Source organism: Telopea speciosissima, chromosome 8 (assembly GCF_018873765.1).
Source record: "Telopea speciosissima isolate NSW1024214 ecotype Mountain lineage chromosome 8, Tspe_v1, whole genome shotgun sequence".
Lineage (NCBI taxonomy): Eukaryota > Viridiplantae > Streptophyta > Magnoliopsida > Proteales > Proteaceae > Telopea > Telopea speciosissima.
Window position 1 is genome coordinate 63,803,628 of NC_057923.1, and position 14,040 is coordinate 63,817,667.

At 39.8% G+C, this 14,040-nt stretch overlaps 1 protein-coding gene across 2 annotated transcripts; it reads left to right on the forward strand.

Annotated features, from left to right (window-relative positions):
- Window positions 1-252: 252 nt before the first annotated feature.
- LOC122638369 lies at window positions 253-13,222 on the forward strand. Of its 2 annotated transcripts, none has more exons than XM_043831297.1 (3): window positions 253-321; window positions 11,972-12,257; window positions 12,363-13,222. In XM_043831297.1, exons 2-3 carry the CDS (start codon window positions 11,978-11,980, stop codon window positions 13,205-13,207), a joined length of 1,125 nt encoding a protein of 374 aa, XP_043687232.1. In that variant the 5' UTR covers window positions 253-321; window positions 11,972-11,977; the 3' UTR covers window positions 13,208-13,222. The 2 variants fall into 2 exon arrangements, with proteins under 2 accessions (XP_043687232.1, XP_043687233.1); XM_043831298.1 differs by lacking the exon at window positions 253-321 and adding an exon at window positions 11,731-11,774.
- Window positions 13,223-14,040: the final 818 nt, after the last annotated feature.

The following is a 14,040-nucleotide window of genomic DNA, read 5'->3' on the forward strand; positions in this document are numbered from 1 at the left end:
AAGTAAAGAAATTAAGGAACCAAACCAAACGTGACGCGTGTACCTACACCGAACGGGCCCGTGAGTCACGTGGCGTGACCCTAATGGTACCCAGCCTCGGTGACTCGTACGAAAACGTAAAAACCTGCAAAAAGTTTTCGTCGTCTTGTGTCTACACAGTCTTGCTTTTACAAGTAGAACTCACAACTGTGGCTCTGCCACTCAACTCTCCTAAGTTGCCCCCTTTTTTCTTTTTATAGGCGGAAAGAACCCCAAGGGAAACCGCTCCGGAGAACCGAACGACGGTGGAGCAACCAGCACATCGGCATATAATTACGGCAGGTTAGGGTTCAACTCTTTCTCCTTTCAGCTCCATACTTTATGTTCTCCTCTTCCTGTTTTTGTCAATGATTATTATATATTTGGTTGATTTCTTTTTCCTTTGTGTGGGGTTGTCCCATTCTTTCCGATGGTTATTATGGGCATGGTTGAATCCTATTTCTTCTCTTTGTGGGGTTGTGTGACTTTACAGTTTCACAAGATAGAGATTTTTCTTTCTCAATTCTTACATGCATTGCGTTCTGCTTGATAACTGTAATTGTATCTTTAAAAGTTGTCTAATACGAACCCCATGAAAACTCGTCCTAAAAACAGGCTTGTAAGGTGAGGAAACCCAGACCATATTAATTCGTCCTAAAAATCGGCTTGGAAGGTGAGGGAACCCAAGACCATAACCCATATAAAATCTGTTGCGGGAACAGACCATATTAACTTGTCCTAAAAACCGGCTTGTGAGGTGAGGAAACCCAAGTTCATTTCTGATGGAGCTCAAAATAAAATTGCGCAAAGGTGGAAAATTAAGAGAATTTCGTTGCCAAAATAAAGAAACAAGTACAACGAAACAAGGGTCAGAGAGGACCACTTAACTCTGGGTCTCTTGAGCTCTCTATGACAACGTTTCTTTGTTTTTTGAGCGTTTCTGGGTCCGGTACACTTCTATGTATTTCTGTGTTTTTTGAGTGATTCTGGATCCTGAAATGTGGTATGGTAACACTAAAAAAAAAAAATTATGTAACTAAGAAGACTCAGAAACTTGTATGGCTCGCACTTAACAGAATCGTTTCTATTGTTTATCAAAAATTACATAAATTCATGTTCATTCTCACAATTGAAGTTATTTTCAGGCTTTGTCATGTTCTTTTAACTTTCAACACCTACGACTTCATTTTATGCCTTCTAACTATTGTATCAATTGTTCTTGTCTCCTTTTATTATAAAGGTTTTGGCCAAGTCAAATGGGTTTTGAAGAGCACAAAGCAAAATGTAGCTATTGAAAAAGAGCTCCTCAAGAAATTGCACAATTCCTGTAATATGGTTGATTACAAAGTGCATTACTTGTGCAATCAACAGCTGCAGAAATGAAAAAATCATCTGGCTCATGATCAAACATTTCCCCCGATTGCATAAAATTTAATAGGAAATAGAAAATAGAGAAAAGGAAGAAGTCAAGTCCTCAACCTAATGATAAGTTCAAAGTTAATTTATAGTGTTCAAGGGATAGGCATATTCAAATGAGCAGTCCCATGGAACATAGAACAACCAAATATTTTAAAACTACTGTGGATATAAACTCAAAACATTACCCCCGTCTTTTTACACCTCCATTTTGCACAACATCACTCCTGCTGCATTTGTTGAAGTTCATCACACATGATCAAACCCTCTCAAAAACTATTGCGCCATCCTGTCATTTGTTGGTGTTCTCCTAAGTTTCCTCGAAACAGTGATTTCTGATCCTAGCCTTCTTGGTATTGTTACCTGTCCATCTTAACATCCTACCATTGCTACAATCATCTTATAGTTTTAATGTATTGTATCATCATACAACATCCTGGTAGCTACTCTCTGTTACATCCAACCAGCTCTAATTCGAGCAACATCGTCTTATACTTGCTCTTGTCCTTACCCTTTTATCTGATAAAACCAAGGTTATGAAAATAATCACATGGGGATATCATCAGGAACACATACACAATTGGACTTCATCCCGTAGAAATATGGATATTTTAAGAGTTAATTCACTTCATGGATAGCACTGGCCATGTAGGTAATTTAAGATAAGAATTTGAAACCTTCTAATCAACAAATAACTAGTCACTGACACAAAAACATCACAAATCGAAGTACACCTATTCATTAGGAATCAAAAACCCTAAATCTAAGTATAAAAACACCACAAATCGAAGTAATTGAAGTGAACCTATTCGTTTTCTTGAATGGGTTATACTTCATACCTTGGACTAGGAGCAGAGGTTGAGTGCGACGAAGAGTAGCAGAGGTCGAGCGCGAAGAAGAGTTGCAGAAGGCTGAGCGCGAAGAAGATGAGAGCAGGTCGATCGAATTTACAGAGGTCAAGCGTGAAGAAGATGATACTTGAGAGCAGTCTTCACCTTTGAATAGTTGCAGGTCGATCGAGTTGCAGCAGGTCGAGCATTAAGAAGATGAGAGCAGGTCGATCAGGTTTACAGAGGTCGAGTGTGAAGAACATGAGAGCAAACACTTCTACCTTTGCAGAGTTGCAAGTCGATCGAGTTGCAGCATGCCGAGCACGAAGAAGATGAGAGCAGGTCGATCGGGTTTACAGAGGTCGCACTCGAAGAAGATGAGACCAGGTCGATCGATTGTTGGTTGTGAGATTTTAGGTTTCATTTCACCAAATGTTATGTTTTTGTGCCGAATTTCAGTATTGCCCCTCCTTAACTTAAGTCGGAGCTTGTTTCTTTGAAAATTGGTAGAAGTATTTCTCAAATGTGAGAAACACCATTTTGGTATTTTTCAAATGGGGCTCAAAAGTGTGCCAAGTGCCCGGTTCGTTTCAAAAAGACAAAAAATAAAACCGAACATACCATACAGTTTATCCCATTGTGTTAAAAAAAAAAAGGGAAAAACAGTAGAACCACTTTTTAAGAACGTTGCCATACAAAGCCTTGGGGACTCTCTCAACCCAAGTGTGGGATACTCTCACCACTATGAGGACCACTAACTCTCTCAATGGAGCTTCAAGCACAATCAAAGGTACATGTAATTCCAAAACTATCTCTTACCATAACATACCTTATATTTATAAGGGAATAGGAGAGAGGAGATGGAGAACCATTGGTGGGAAAGCAAGCTAGGGATTCAAAATGTGTTTTTAAATCATTAAAGGGGGATAACGGTCAAGAGGGATTTTCAAAAACCAAAAGTGGATGTAATGCTAAGGGAGTGGGTATGAAATATTAAATGGGTACAATGGTCAAATGGGAGTTTTTTTCATGGGCTTGAGAATAAATGCTGCACCAATTTCTGATTTCAAATCTGATATGGGAGAGTAACAGACCATTGTGCTTCCAAATGGCAACCCACTCCAGATCGGGTAGGCATTTCTAATGGCTCCTTCTGTGCAAGGATACCACTGATACGAACCTTAGGAGAACTCACCCTAAAAACTGTCTTGTAAGGTGAGGGAACCCAAGACTATATCAACCTATATCAAATCCTTTACGGACCGATGTGGGATCAACCCCCATTGGATATGGGGTTGTAACATTGCCGTTGTTGCTGATTGTCATTTTTCCCCACTGTACTACCTTGCTCTTGGAAAGTCTGGTATTGATTAGAAAAAACCCCTTCTCTAGTTCCTTGCTATGGGTTCCTCTTGTCCATATGAATTGTAGTAGATTCAATATTGGTGATTTGGATTTGGACTGTACAGTCATATATGCTTCTTTCATTGTAGTGTTTCCAAACTCGAAAAAATCAACTCGCTCAGAATCTCAGCCAGTCCTAGTGGGTTAGCATTCAAGGTGTGTCAACCATAGTTGTCACAGCGTCTAGGTGACCCAAGGCGTTGAAGGGGTCTGGGCGCAAGGCGACACTAACAAAGTGACCAAAATGCCCGCCTAGGCAACCCAAATGTCGTCCCTAGGCAACCAAGGCGACATTAGTTGTCAAGGCACTTGGATGCCGAGGCAGTCACCTAGGCGAAGCCTTGACAACGATGGTGGCAACTCTTGTGAATCAATTGGATAGTTAAAAATATAAAAATTGCTAGTTAAATAGTGGAAAGATACAGGAAAACTCAGAAGAAAAGGAAATAGAACTTGGGAGTTGGGACTTCAACCAGAAGGAAAACATATGTGGAAAAGTTTAATGGAACTGATAAGTGGGAAAACATATGGCCAATTCTGTTAGAGCATTTTATCTGACACTCTTACAATGTAATGGCACCTACCAATTTCTAAGAAGATTTGAATTATTTGCGAAAGGAAATTTAAATAATTGTAAGAATAAACAAGCATGAATAAAAGAAATAAGAAAATCCATTATCAGAAGGCAAGGGGGGGTGGAGGAGGAGGAAAAAATAGAGACGAGAAATTCATCCAGACAAAAAAAAAAAGAAAAAGAGACGGACAAAATGATGCAGTCACAACTCACGACTGCCTAATTCGGTTTAGGAAGCCTTATTTTGGGCCAATGATGGGTTCTATGGGCCTTGGGTCATTTGATTATGGAGTTAAACCTTGTAAGGGCCTAACTTTTAAGCCTTAAGGTGAAGGTGAAGTCAATACTCAAGATTAGTATCTTGAGTTAAGATTTTGAGTTAAGATTTTGAGTTAAACTAGAATACTTAACGGCTTTTTAAGAGTTCTGGTTTGAGACTACTTGTTTAAGTTGTGAGAGAGTGATTTAAAGTCCAATTGTGAGTCTAGTTAGGAGTTTTAAGAGTCTTTATATATGCATACACTATAGACCCTGCATTAAATAAGCATGATTTGGTAATGAAAGTTGAGTTATTTTTATGAGTTTTTGAGCTGTTGTGTTGTGCATGCGTATACGTGACTGAAGGCTCCACTCCTGCCCGACAGCATTCTTCTGTCCTTCTGGTTCTGGTTTTGGTGTGTTACCATAACTAGGTGATATCTCTCCATTATCCTTCAACTTATTCTTCTTATCGTGATTTTTTTTTTTTCATATTCTCTCGCTCCTCCTGTTTTCAAATCGAGCTCAGTATTCTAAGATGAGTAGAACTACACAAATCTACAGCTGGACGTTCAACAGGTTCCAATTTTTTCTTTTTTGGTGACAATCAACTTGTTCCAATTCAAACCTCTGACTGTTCAGACCCATCAGTTGGAAGCCTAATGGTTGACTTTGGGGTTGGGACAAAGTTCCAATTCTTTTTGTTTTGTGAAGGAGGAACCTTGGATTGAGTTTTTTGGAGGAGTAACCTTGTAGTAGCAAAAGTTAGGGCCATGAATGAGTCAAGGTATTGCTATTCTGAGGTCGTGAATGGAGTCTGAGTTGAGCTGTGCTGGGCCACTGAATCTTCTGAGCCTTCATTCTGAGTTTTTTGGCCACTGAATTTAGGCTTTTAATTGACTAGATAGAGATGGTTTATGGTTTTCTTAGCATGGTTCATGTGTCAGTCTATTTAAACCATGTTGCACAGTTGCACACTGAGTCGCTTATTTATCGGCAATATCAGTGTTTTGCAGACTACACCAGTCAATTCCACCCTGAATCAAATTGGTTTCCCCTAGAAACTACCCGGGGCCCAGTTGTGACCCTCAATTCTTCGTTTATTAGTAAATTTTTTTTGGGGGTAGTTATCCATGTAACAATGGAAGGTGATGTTTCCAAAGATCACAAGATAAATCTGAGCCATCTATTTTACGGTTTTTTAATCTAAACCGTTCCCACTCAGAGTTGGAAGAGTGCACACTGCACAGTAATGTCTAGAGTACCGGTACACATGCATGGACATACACGAGATGTGTGCCAATACAAAATGCGGTATTTGATTGAATTAGGCTTCGGAATTTGACATGTGGCTAATCTAGACCATCTCCACTCTATCCAACGGTCAGAATGGATATATCTTCTGCCCATATGGCAGAATAGATGCCTTGTGACATCTGTAAAAAAATACTAAACCTTTTGTGATAATAATAATTTGCCTTATTTGTTACAATTTGATATAATTGATAGTTTAAGATCCTATGTTAACTCTGCATCAATGGTTACCATTTTCAGTACTATCAACTATTGACAACCCTTAAAAATTGACACAACAGTTAAATTTTTTTCATTGTTGGAGGATGCCCATTTTTAGGTAGATTGCTTGTTAGCTTGAGTCATTTATTCATGTTTGGGGCAAGATGCTTATTTTTTCTGTTTGTGAGCAGTTAAAGTGGGTATGAATAACTTTGACCCATATTGACAAGGTAAGGTGGAGAAGAGATTGAAGAGGAATTGGTGTATAACTTATAAAGGGGAATGAGGCACCTGCATAAACGTGTTCTGAGGCCTGGCCTGGCCTGGCCTGGCCAATTTAATTAGTTGACCTGTCACCTGGTTCCCAAAGTTGGGCAGATCAAACCCCGAGCCCAGTTGCTTATGTTTTCTGAAAAATTCTATTGACTTGTCCCAACTTGATGGTTCTAGGTGGGTTGGGTGATTTTGATGATTTGAACAAATTGATGGGACCACTGACTCTTTTCTCTTCTGTTATTCTTTACTATTCTTCTTCTTATTTTTCTTTTGAGCTCTAACACAACAGTTAAATTTTTTCATTGTTGGAGGATGCCCATTTTTAGGTAGATTGCTGTTAGCTTGAGTCATTTATTCATGTTTGGGGCAAGATGCTTGTTTTTATGTTTGTGAGCAGTTAAAGTGGGTATGAATCACTTTGACCCATATTGACAAGGTAAGGTGGAGAAGAGATTGAAGAGGAATTGGTTTATAACTTATAAAGGGGAATGAGGCACCTGCATATATGTGTTCTGAGGCCTGGCCAATTTAATCAGTTGACCTGTCACCTGGCTCCCAAAGTTGGGCAGATCAAACCCAGAACCCAGTTGCTTATGTTTTCTGAAAGATTCTATTGACTTGTCCCAACTTGATGGTTCTAGGTAGGTTGGGTGATTTTGATGATTTGAACAAATTGACGGGACCACTTACTCTTTTCTCTTCTGTTATTCTTTACTATTCTTCTTATTTTTCTTTGATCTCCATGTTAGAGTTCATGTATTAGGGGTACATTAGTCACTGTTTTTATTATAAGTCACATGGAGTTGTAATTTTATCTTTTTATTTTCTTTTACCTTTTACCTCCCCAGGGAGGGCTTTGTAATTCCTAAAGTGTTTATTAATGAAGTAAATAGGTGTTAGGAGAGAGTCTCTCACCTCTCTTCTCTTCTCTTCTTCCTTTCTTCTTCCTTGTTCGGCTGTAAACCGTTGTTTCCCAACTATAATCAAACCTCTTACATATCTTAACTTGGTATCAGAGCAAGATTTTAGAGTCGACCTAGCTCTTCTTGCTTCTTTACCTCTCTTTGGAACCCTAGAAAGGTAGAGGGTTCCATAGAGACCAAACCATGTAAAGTATTTCATATAGAATGGTTGGTTGTGGCCTAATCTTCAAAGCATTGATGAATGGAGGGAGTTCCTTACCTAGTGAGATGGATTGAAGCCCTAGAAGTTGAACCCAAGTGCTGCCAGAGTTACCGCCAGCCTTTCCCTTCCCTGTTTCGATTCTGCCTATTGGCAGATTAGTTTGCATTGGGGCTGGGCTCGTTTGAGTCACCTAGAGGCCTTCTTTTAAGCCCCCAAGGGCTCGATTGGTGAAGGGAGCAGATTGGAGAGCACTGCTCCCATCTTCAATGCTGTACAGCAGTGTTTGTTTTTCTTGTTGAAGCTCTTTTTTGAGGTTGTGACGTCTTGAATGCTTGTTAGCTACTGTGAGTGGAAGATTCACATATTGTTATGACTTTGGATGCTATGGACTGCTTTCTTCTGGGTATTGGAAGTGTTTAGTTTGTTTTTCAGCAAGTGTGTGCTCTCTGTTTGCTTGTTGCCTGCTAGTTTACTCCTTGTGGTTGGGTTGAGGTTACTCCCCATTTGCGCAAGACTCTATATTGAGTTTCTTTGAAGTATTTGGCATTATGTCTACCATGTCTGGGAATGACTCTAGTGTCAATGGATCTTTGGGAGCTCTAGTGGCAGCTTAAGTGGTGCTCTCCCCACAATGGATTGGTCTCTTTGTGAAGCTTGACAATACCAACTCCTTGGATTGGACTCATTCGGTGAAGTTGTCCTTGTGCAGTAGGGGAAAGTTGGGGTATATTACTGGCTCCATTAAGGCGCTGCTTCTACTGATTCAGACTATCTAAAGTGGGAGACTGAGAACTCAACTGTTATGACCTGGTTGATATTCTCTATGAAACCTGAGATAGGTAGGAGATTTATGAGCAAGGAAACTACGAAAGGTATTTCGAACAGTGTCTCCAAAGTTTTTGATAGGGTTGGTGATTCGGCAAAGGTGTAGCAAATCCTCCAAAAAATCATCCATATGAAACAGCGTAATCGGAGCATATCTGACTACTATAACATTGTTATTAGCTCGTGGGAGGAATATGATCACTACAGCAATTTCAAACTGTCCAATTCTGAGGATGAGGCCAAGGTCTATAGGAAACAAGAAAAGGAAAGGATCTTTATTCTACTTGGTGGTCTTTACCCAGAGTATGAGCCTCTTTGCTTGCAAATCTTAGGGAGGTCTATTCTTCCATCTCTGGATGAAATGTGTAGCTACTTGCAAAGTAAGGAAACTAGTAGAGGATCCATGGACACTGCACCCTCATTGGAGAGATCTGCTCTTGTTTCTAGTCCCCACCAAGACTGGAGAGGTGGAGGGAGAGGCCAAGGGCCAAACCGTGGAGATCACCGAGACGGATTTAAATGTGATCATTGTGGAAAGTTGGGTCACACTAAGGACAAGTGTTGGGCACTTCATGGGCAGCCTCCTAGTGTGCATGGTGCATCATCTGGTACCCAAGGTGGTAGGCGAGGGGGAGCTAGAGTCCACTCTGTGACAGTTGATAATTTGGTACTTGTATCCTGATAGTCTGTTCTGATAAAGGGGGGGGAGTACATGTTTGGGGGGCTCCAACAGTTTTTCATTGATAATGGCATTGATTATCAAGAGATTTTTGCTCCTGTGGCCAATCACAACTCAATCAGAGTCCTCTTATTAGTGGCAGCCATAGTTCAAAATCTTGGCGAGATCTTGGAAATCTCGGTAAACTCGAGCTAGTCGAGACAAATATGATACGAAACAACAAAATGTCAAATCTCAAAAAACTCAATCGAGATTTCGAATATTTCAAGAATCTTAGCGAAATCTCAAATATTTCGAGAATCTCAACCTCCTTAGTACTCATAGAGTCGTAGTATTGTATTGTTGGGACTTGGGAGTTAAGAAGTGGAAGACTAGGGTAGTAAGGTGTCTATGACTTGTGTATTATTCATTGTACTTAGGTTGGGTTTCTATGTAATATGCATTGTGAACACTTCATTGTATCTTGTGGTTTGTAGTAGAAACTTTATGTCTTTAACTATTTCTTAAATAATTATTCAATATTATGTGCATTATTTACTTGTTTTACTTGCCAATTATGTCTCATATCATTCAAACAATGTGTAGAATAGACAACAAAACATTAAGGGTTCGGCCTTTACTGTCAACCAAGGGTGCAAATCCAAAACACCAAGTTGGGTTTTTTTTTTTTTTTTTTTGGGTCAATTTGAATCTTTAAATATGTTTATTAAGCCTAAAACAAGCTTACCTTAAAGTTTCGGAGCCAACTATGGCCATATGCCCACCGAAACATAATTCTGAAACATAAAAAATAAAAAAAAAATACATTGTCTCACCGAGATCTTGGAAAACTCGACTTGGTCGAGACCGAGTTTTAGAACCTTGGTGGCAGCCAACAAAGAATGGCCATTATATCAATTAGATGTGAAGAATGCTTTTTTTCATGGTGATCTAGAAGAGGAGGTGTATATGCTACTTCCACTTGGTTTCAAGTCTCCTTCAGCAGAAGGAAAGTGTGCCTCATCAAGAAGGTACTTTATGGTCTCAAATAGTCACCCAAAGCTTGGTTTTAGCGGTTTTGACAGGCCATTCTAAGGAATGGATATTCTCAGAGTTAGGCTGACCACATTTTGTTTATCCAGCGAGGAAATGGTATACTCACTGCTCTTATTGTTTATGTCGATGATATTGTTGTAACTGGGAATGACACGGATGAGATAAATAGATTAAAATCTTACCTGGCCGAACAGTTTGAAATTAAGGATCTTGGATTTTTGAAGTATTTCTTGGGGATTGAAGTATCAAGGTCGAAGAAGGGAATCAATATTTGCTAGCAGAAGTTTGTTCTGGACCTATTGAAAGAGACAGGAATGTTGGGATGTAAACCATCAACTCCCCAATTAATTAGAATCACAAACTTAGTGAAGTCTGTGGTTCTCCTCTTATAGATGCAGGGAATTACCAGAGGTTGGTTGGGAAATTGATCTATCTCTCCTTGACTCTGCCAGACATCAGTTATGTTGTTGGAGTGGTGAGTCAGTTCATGCATGCTCCCAAAAGTGGACACCTGGATGTTGTCTATCACATCATTAAGTACTTGAAATCCTCTCCAGGAATAGGCCTTCTATCTGTCAGACATAGTCATTTGAGGATAGAGGGCTACACTTATGCAAATTAGGCTGGTTCTATTTCTGACAGACGATCTACATCCGGTTACTTTACCCTTTTGGGCGGTAAGTTTATTACATGGAGAAGTAAGAAACAACCAGTTGTAGCTAGATCCAGTGCAGAAGCTGAATTTAGAGCCATGGCTCATGGGGTGTGTGAACTCATATGGCTGAGGCGATTGGTTCAAGAATTGGGGTTTGACTATGAGGGACCTATGCGGCTCTACTATGATAACAAGGCTGCTATAAGTATTGCTCATAACCCCGTGCAACATGACCGAACAAAGCACATTGAAGTTGATGAGCACTTCATCAAAGAGAAGTTGGATTCAGGTTGCATTTGTACTCCATTTGTGAAGACAGGTGATCAACTGGCAGACGTTTTCACCAAGGGTCTCATTCCGAACCAGTTCAGTACTCTTCTATGCAAGTTGGGAATGTATGACATTTATTCTCCAGCTTAAGGGGGGAGTGTTAGAGTTTATGTATTAGGAGTACATTAGTCACTGTTTTTATTATAAGTCACATGGAGTTGTCAATTTTATCTTTTTATTTCCTTTTACCTTTTACCTTTTACCTCCCCAGTGAGGTCTTTGTAATTCCTAAAGTATTTATTAATGAAGTAAATAGGTATTAGGAGAAATCTCTCCTAACACCCACGATTCTCTCACCTCTCATCTTCTTCTTCTTCTTCTTCTTCTTCTCTTCTCTTCTTTTCTTTTCTTCCCTTCTTCCTTGTTCAGCTGTAAACCATTGTTTCCCAACTATAATCAAACCTCTTACATATTTTAACTCTTTATCTTTATTTTTATTACTTCAAATATATTTTGCCTTTTCTATAGATGAAAATTTTCTCCTCAATTCCAATGTCTTGCACTCTATGACTTTAATGAACCCTAATTAGAAGACCCAATAACTATAACCATTTTACCTTTTATAATATAGTCATAACCCTCACATACTATCCCTTCCTAGTGCTAGAGCCCTAGATTTTCAGCATCCTTGGCTGTTTCATAATCATCAAGGATGTAGGGCAAAGATTGAAGTCCCAAGTGTAATATGGTGGTCAAGCGAACCTAAAAATTCTTGTTTTCTCCGCCTATGACTTAAAATGGCATTTCAGAGATTCTTGCAACACCAGTAAACCCGCCCTGTTTTCAGTTCCTAGTTTGGCTTTAAAAAAATGCTATAGACATCACCAACTTAAGATTAGGATTTCATTCTTTTGAGTTGTATTTTATTTTTTAGAAGGTATAATTTGCAGGAGGCTTTCATCAGTAGTGAATAATTTTCTTTTGTCATTTTTAAAAGGTTTCTGTTCTGACTTCTGACTGGTAGACTATGAAATTTTCAATTCACTTGTTGCCTGCTTCTTAATTGTTGCTTGTCTTCACTGCTTCTGCAGGCTTTGATGGGTTCATACCCCTATGGTGCCCCTCCCCCTTCAGAGCAGATATGGAGGGAAGAGGTTCTTTATCTCCACTCTCTTTGGCGCAAGGGACCTCCTAGAAATCCCAACCCTAAACCGAATTCAAATAATCTCTGTGCCTCCAATTCCTCAACACCTAAACCCACTCCAGAAAATCTTTGTGCCTCCAATCCCACAACCTTCAAGAAGAAGGAAAAAAAACGAAGTTGTGCAAAGAAAAACAAAGATCCTAAACCTATAGTTTCAGAGGTTGAGTGGCCATGTGGATCAGATCCTGAGCCATGCCAGGAGACTGGCTTGCCAGATGCTGAGCCATGCCAGGAGACTGGCTTGCCAATTGCTGAGCCATACCAGGAGACTGGCTTGGCAGATACTGAGCCGTGCCAGGAGATTGGCTGGCCTGAATCAAATCCCCAATCTGATCAAGCCACCAGAGCAGCTACTGCTGAAGAACAGGCCAAATCAATCGGTCTTTGTGCCTCCAATTCCTCAACACCTAAACCCACTCCAGAAAAACTTTGTGCCTCCAATTCCACAACCTTCAAGAAGAGGAAGAACAAACAAAGAGGTGCAAAGAAAAAGAAAGATCCTAAACCTATAGTTTCAGAGGTTGAGTGGCCATGTGGATCAGATCCTGAGCCATGCCAGGAAATTGGCTGGTCTGAATCAAATCCCCAATCTGATCAAGCCACCAGAGCAGCTACTGCTGAAGAACAGGCCAAATCCACCGGTCTTTATTTGCAACAGAAGGTCTTGAAAGTTTGCCAAGATTTTTTCTCTAGCAAGGTTTGTACAGATGATAATGGAGAAGAAGAGGAGTTGATGGATGATGACATCAATGAATCTGAAGAATTCAAGTTCTTTATGGGGATTTTTACAGATGATAGTTATTTGAGGGATTATTATGAGAAGAGTTGGGAGAGAGGGGAGTTTTCTTGTTTGGTTTGTGGTGGAACTGGGAAGAAGCTTTCAAAGAAGTTCAAGAATTGTGTTGCACTTGTTCAACACTCAACAACAATATCAAAGAGGAAGGCAGCACACCGAGCTTTTGGGAAGGCTATATGTCAGGTTCTTGATTGGGAAATTCATCGACTTCCAAAAATTGTTCCGCCCTTGGATAGGCCTCTTGGTCGTACTCGTTGCATGACTCGTTCCATGGCCAAAGCAGAATCCCAGGTAATTGCTTTACTGTTTCCTCTGTATATTGTTTAATTCTCCATTCACTGATCATATGAAGTTGGATAATGCAGATGGGGTTGAATCAAAAGGAAGAATGTCTTGAGAATTTTATAGACCTTGTGGATGACAGTGATGGGGAAGTGGATCCAAAGGACCATGGTGTCAGTGTCCAAAAGGAAGATTTTCAAGGCAAAGTTGTAGAGTTTGTGACTATTGTTAAGGATGAACAGATGGACATCCAGGTCAGACAAATTTATGATGATATTTTCACTTACCAGTTATGCATTCCTGTCCTTAAATGTTGTTCATTGCAGGAGAGTTCAAAGAAAGACAGTGGACTTCATGAAAAGGATCTTGACAGTGAGAACTGTTGAAAAGATGTGGGCGTATATAGGGGAAGAGATGGATTTAAGGGTGAGATGATTACTCTGGCTTATTACTTGCATTGGTTTTCTTTCTGAAATCTTTTGTGGGGGCTTATGCATTATTTGGTTTGTTTATCCGCCACGATGCAGATGAGTTTGAAGAAATATGTCATCTAGATTTAAGGGCGGGCTTCAGAAGGGATTGTAGGCTCTATGGAAACCAGTGAAAGATTCGTCTAAAGGAGCAAGTAGACATTTGAAATGGGGAGTGAAATTGGCCGGTGTACAGGGAGAATATCTGTGTTAGGAGTGAGGACTTCATTTGCACAAAAACCACCATTTTAGTATGGATGTTTTTGTTAAATATGTTACTTGTTCCCTTCGCAAGTTCTCTTACTCTTATCAAGTTGACTTTAGTTGATGCTCATAACCAGACCATTGATTGCACAATTTATCGCTGCTGTTGCTGTTGCACATAACAAGTAGATGCTCTTGTCAAGT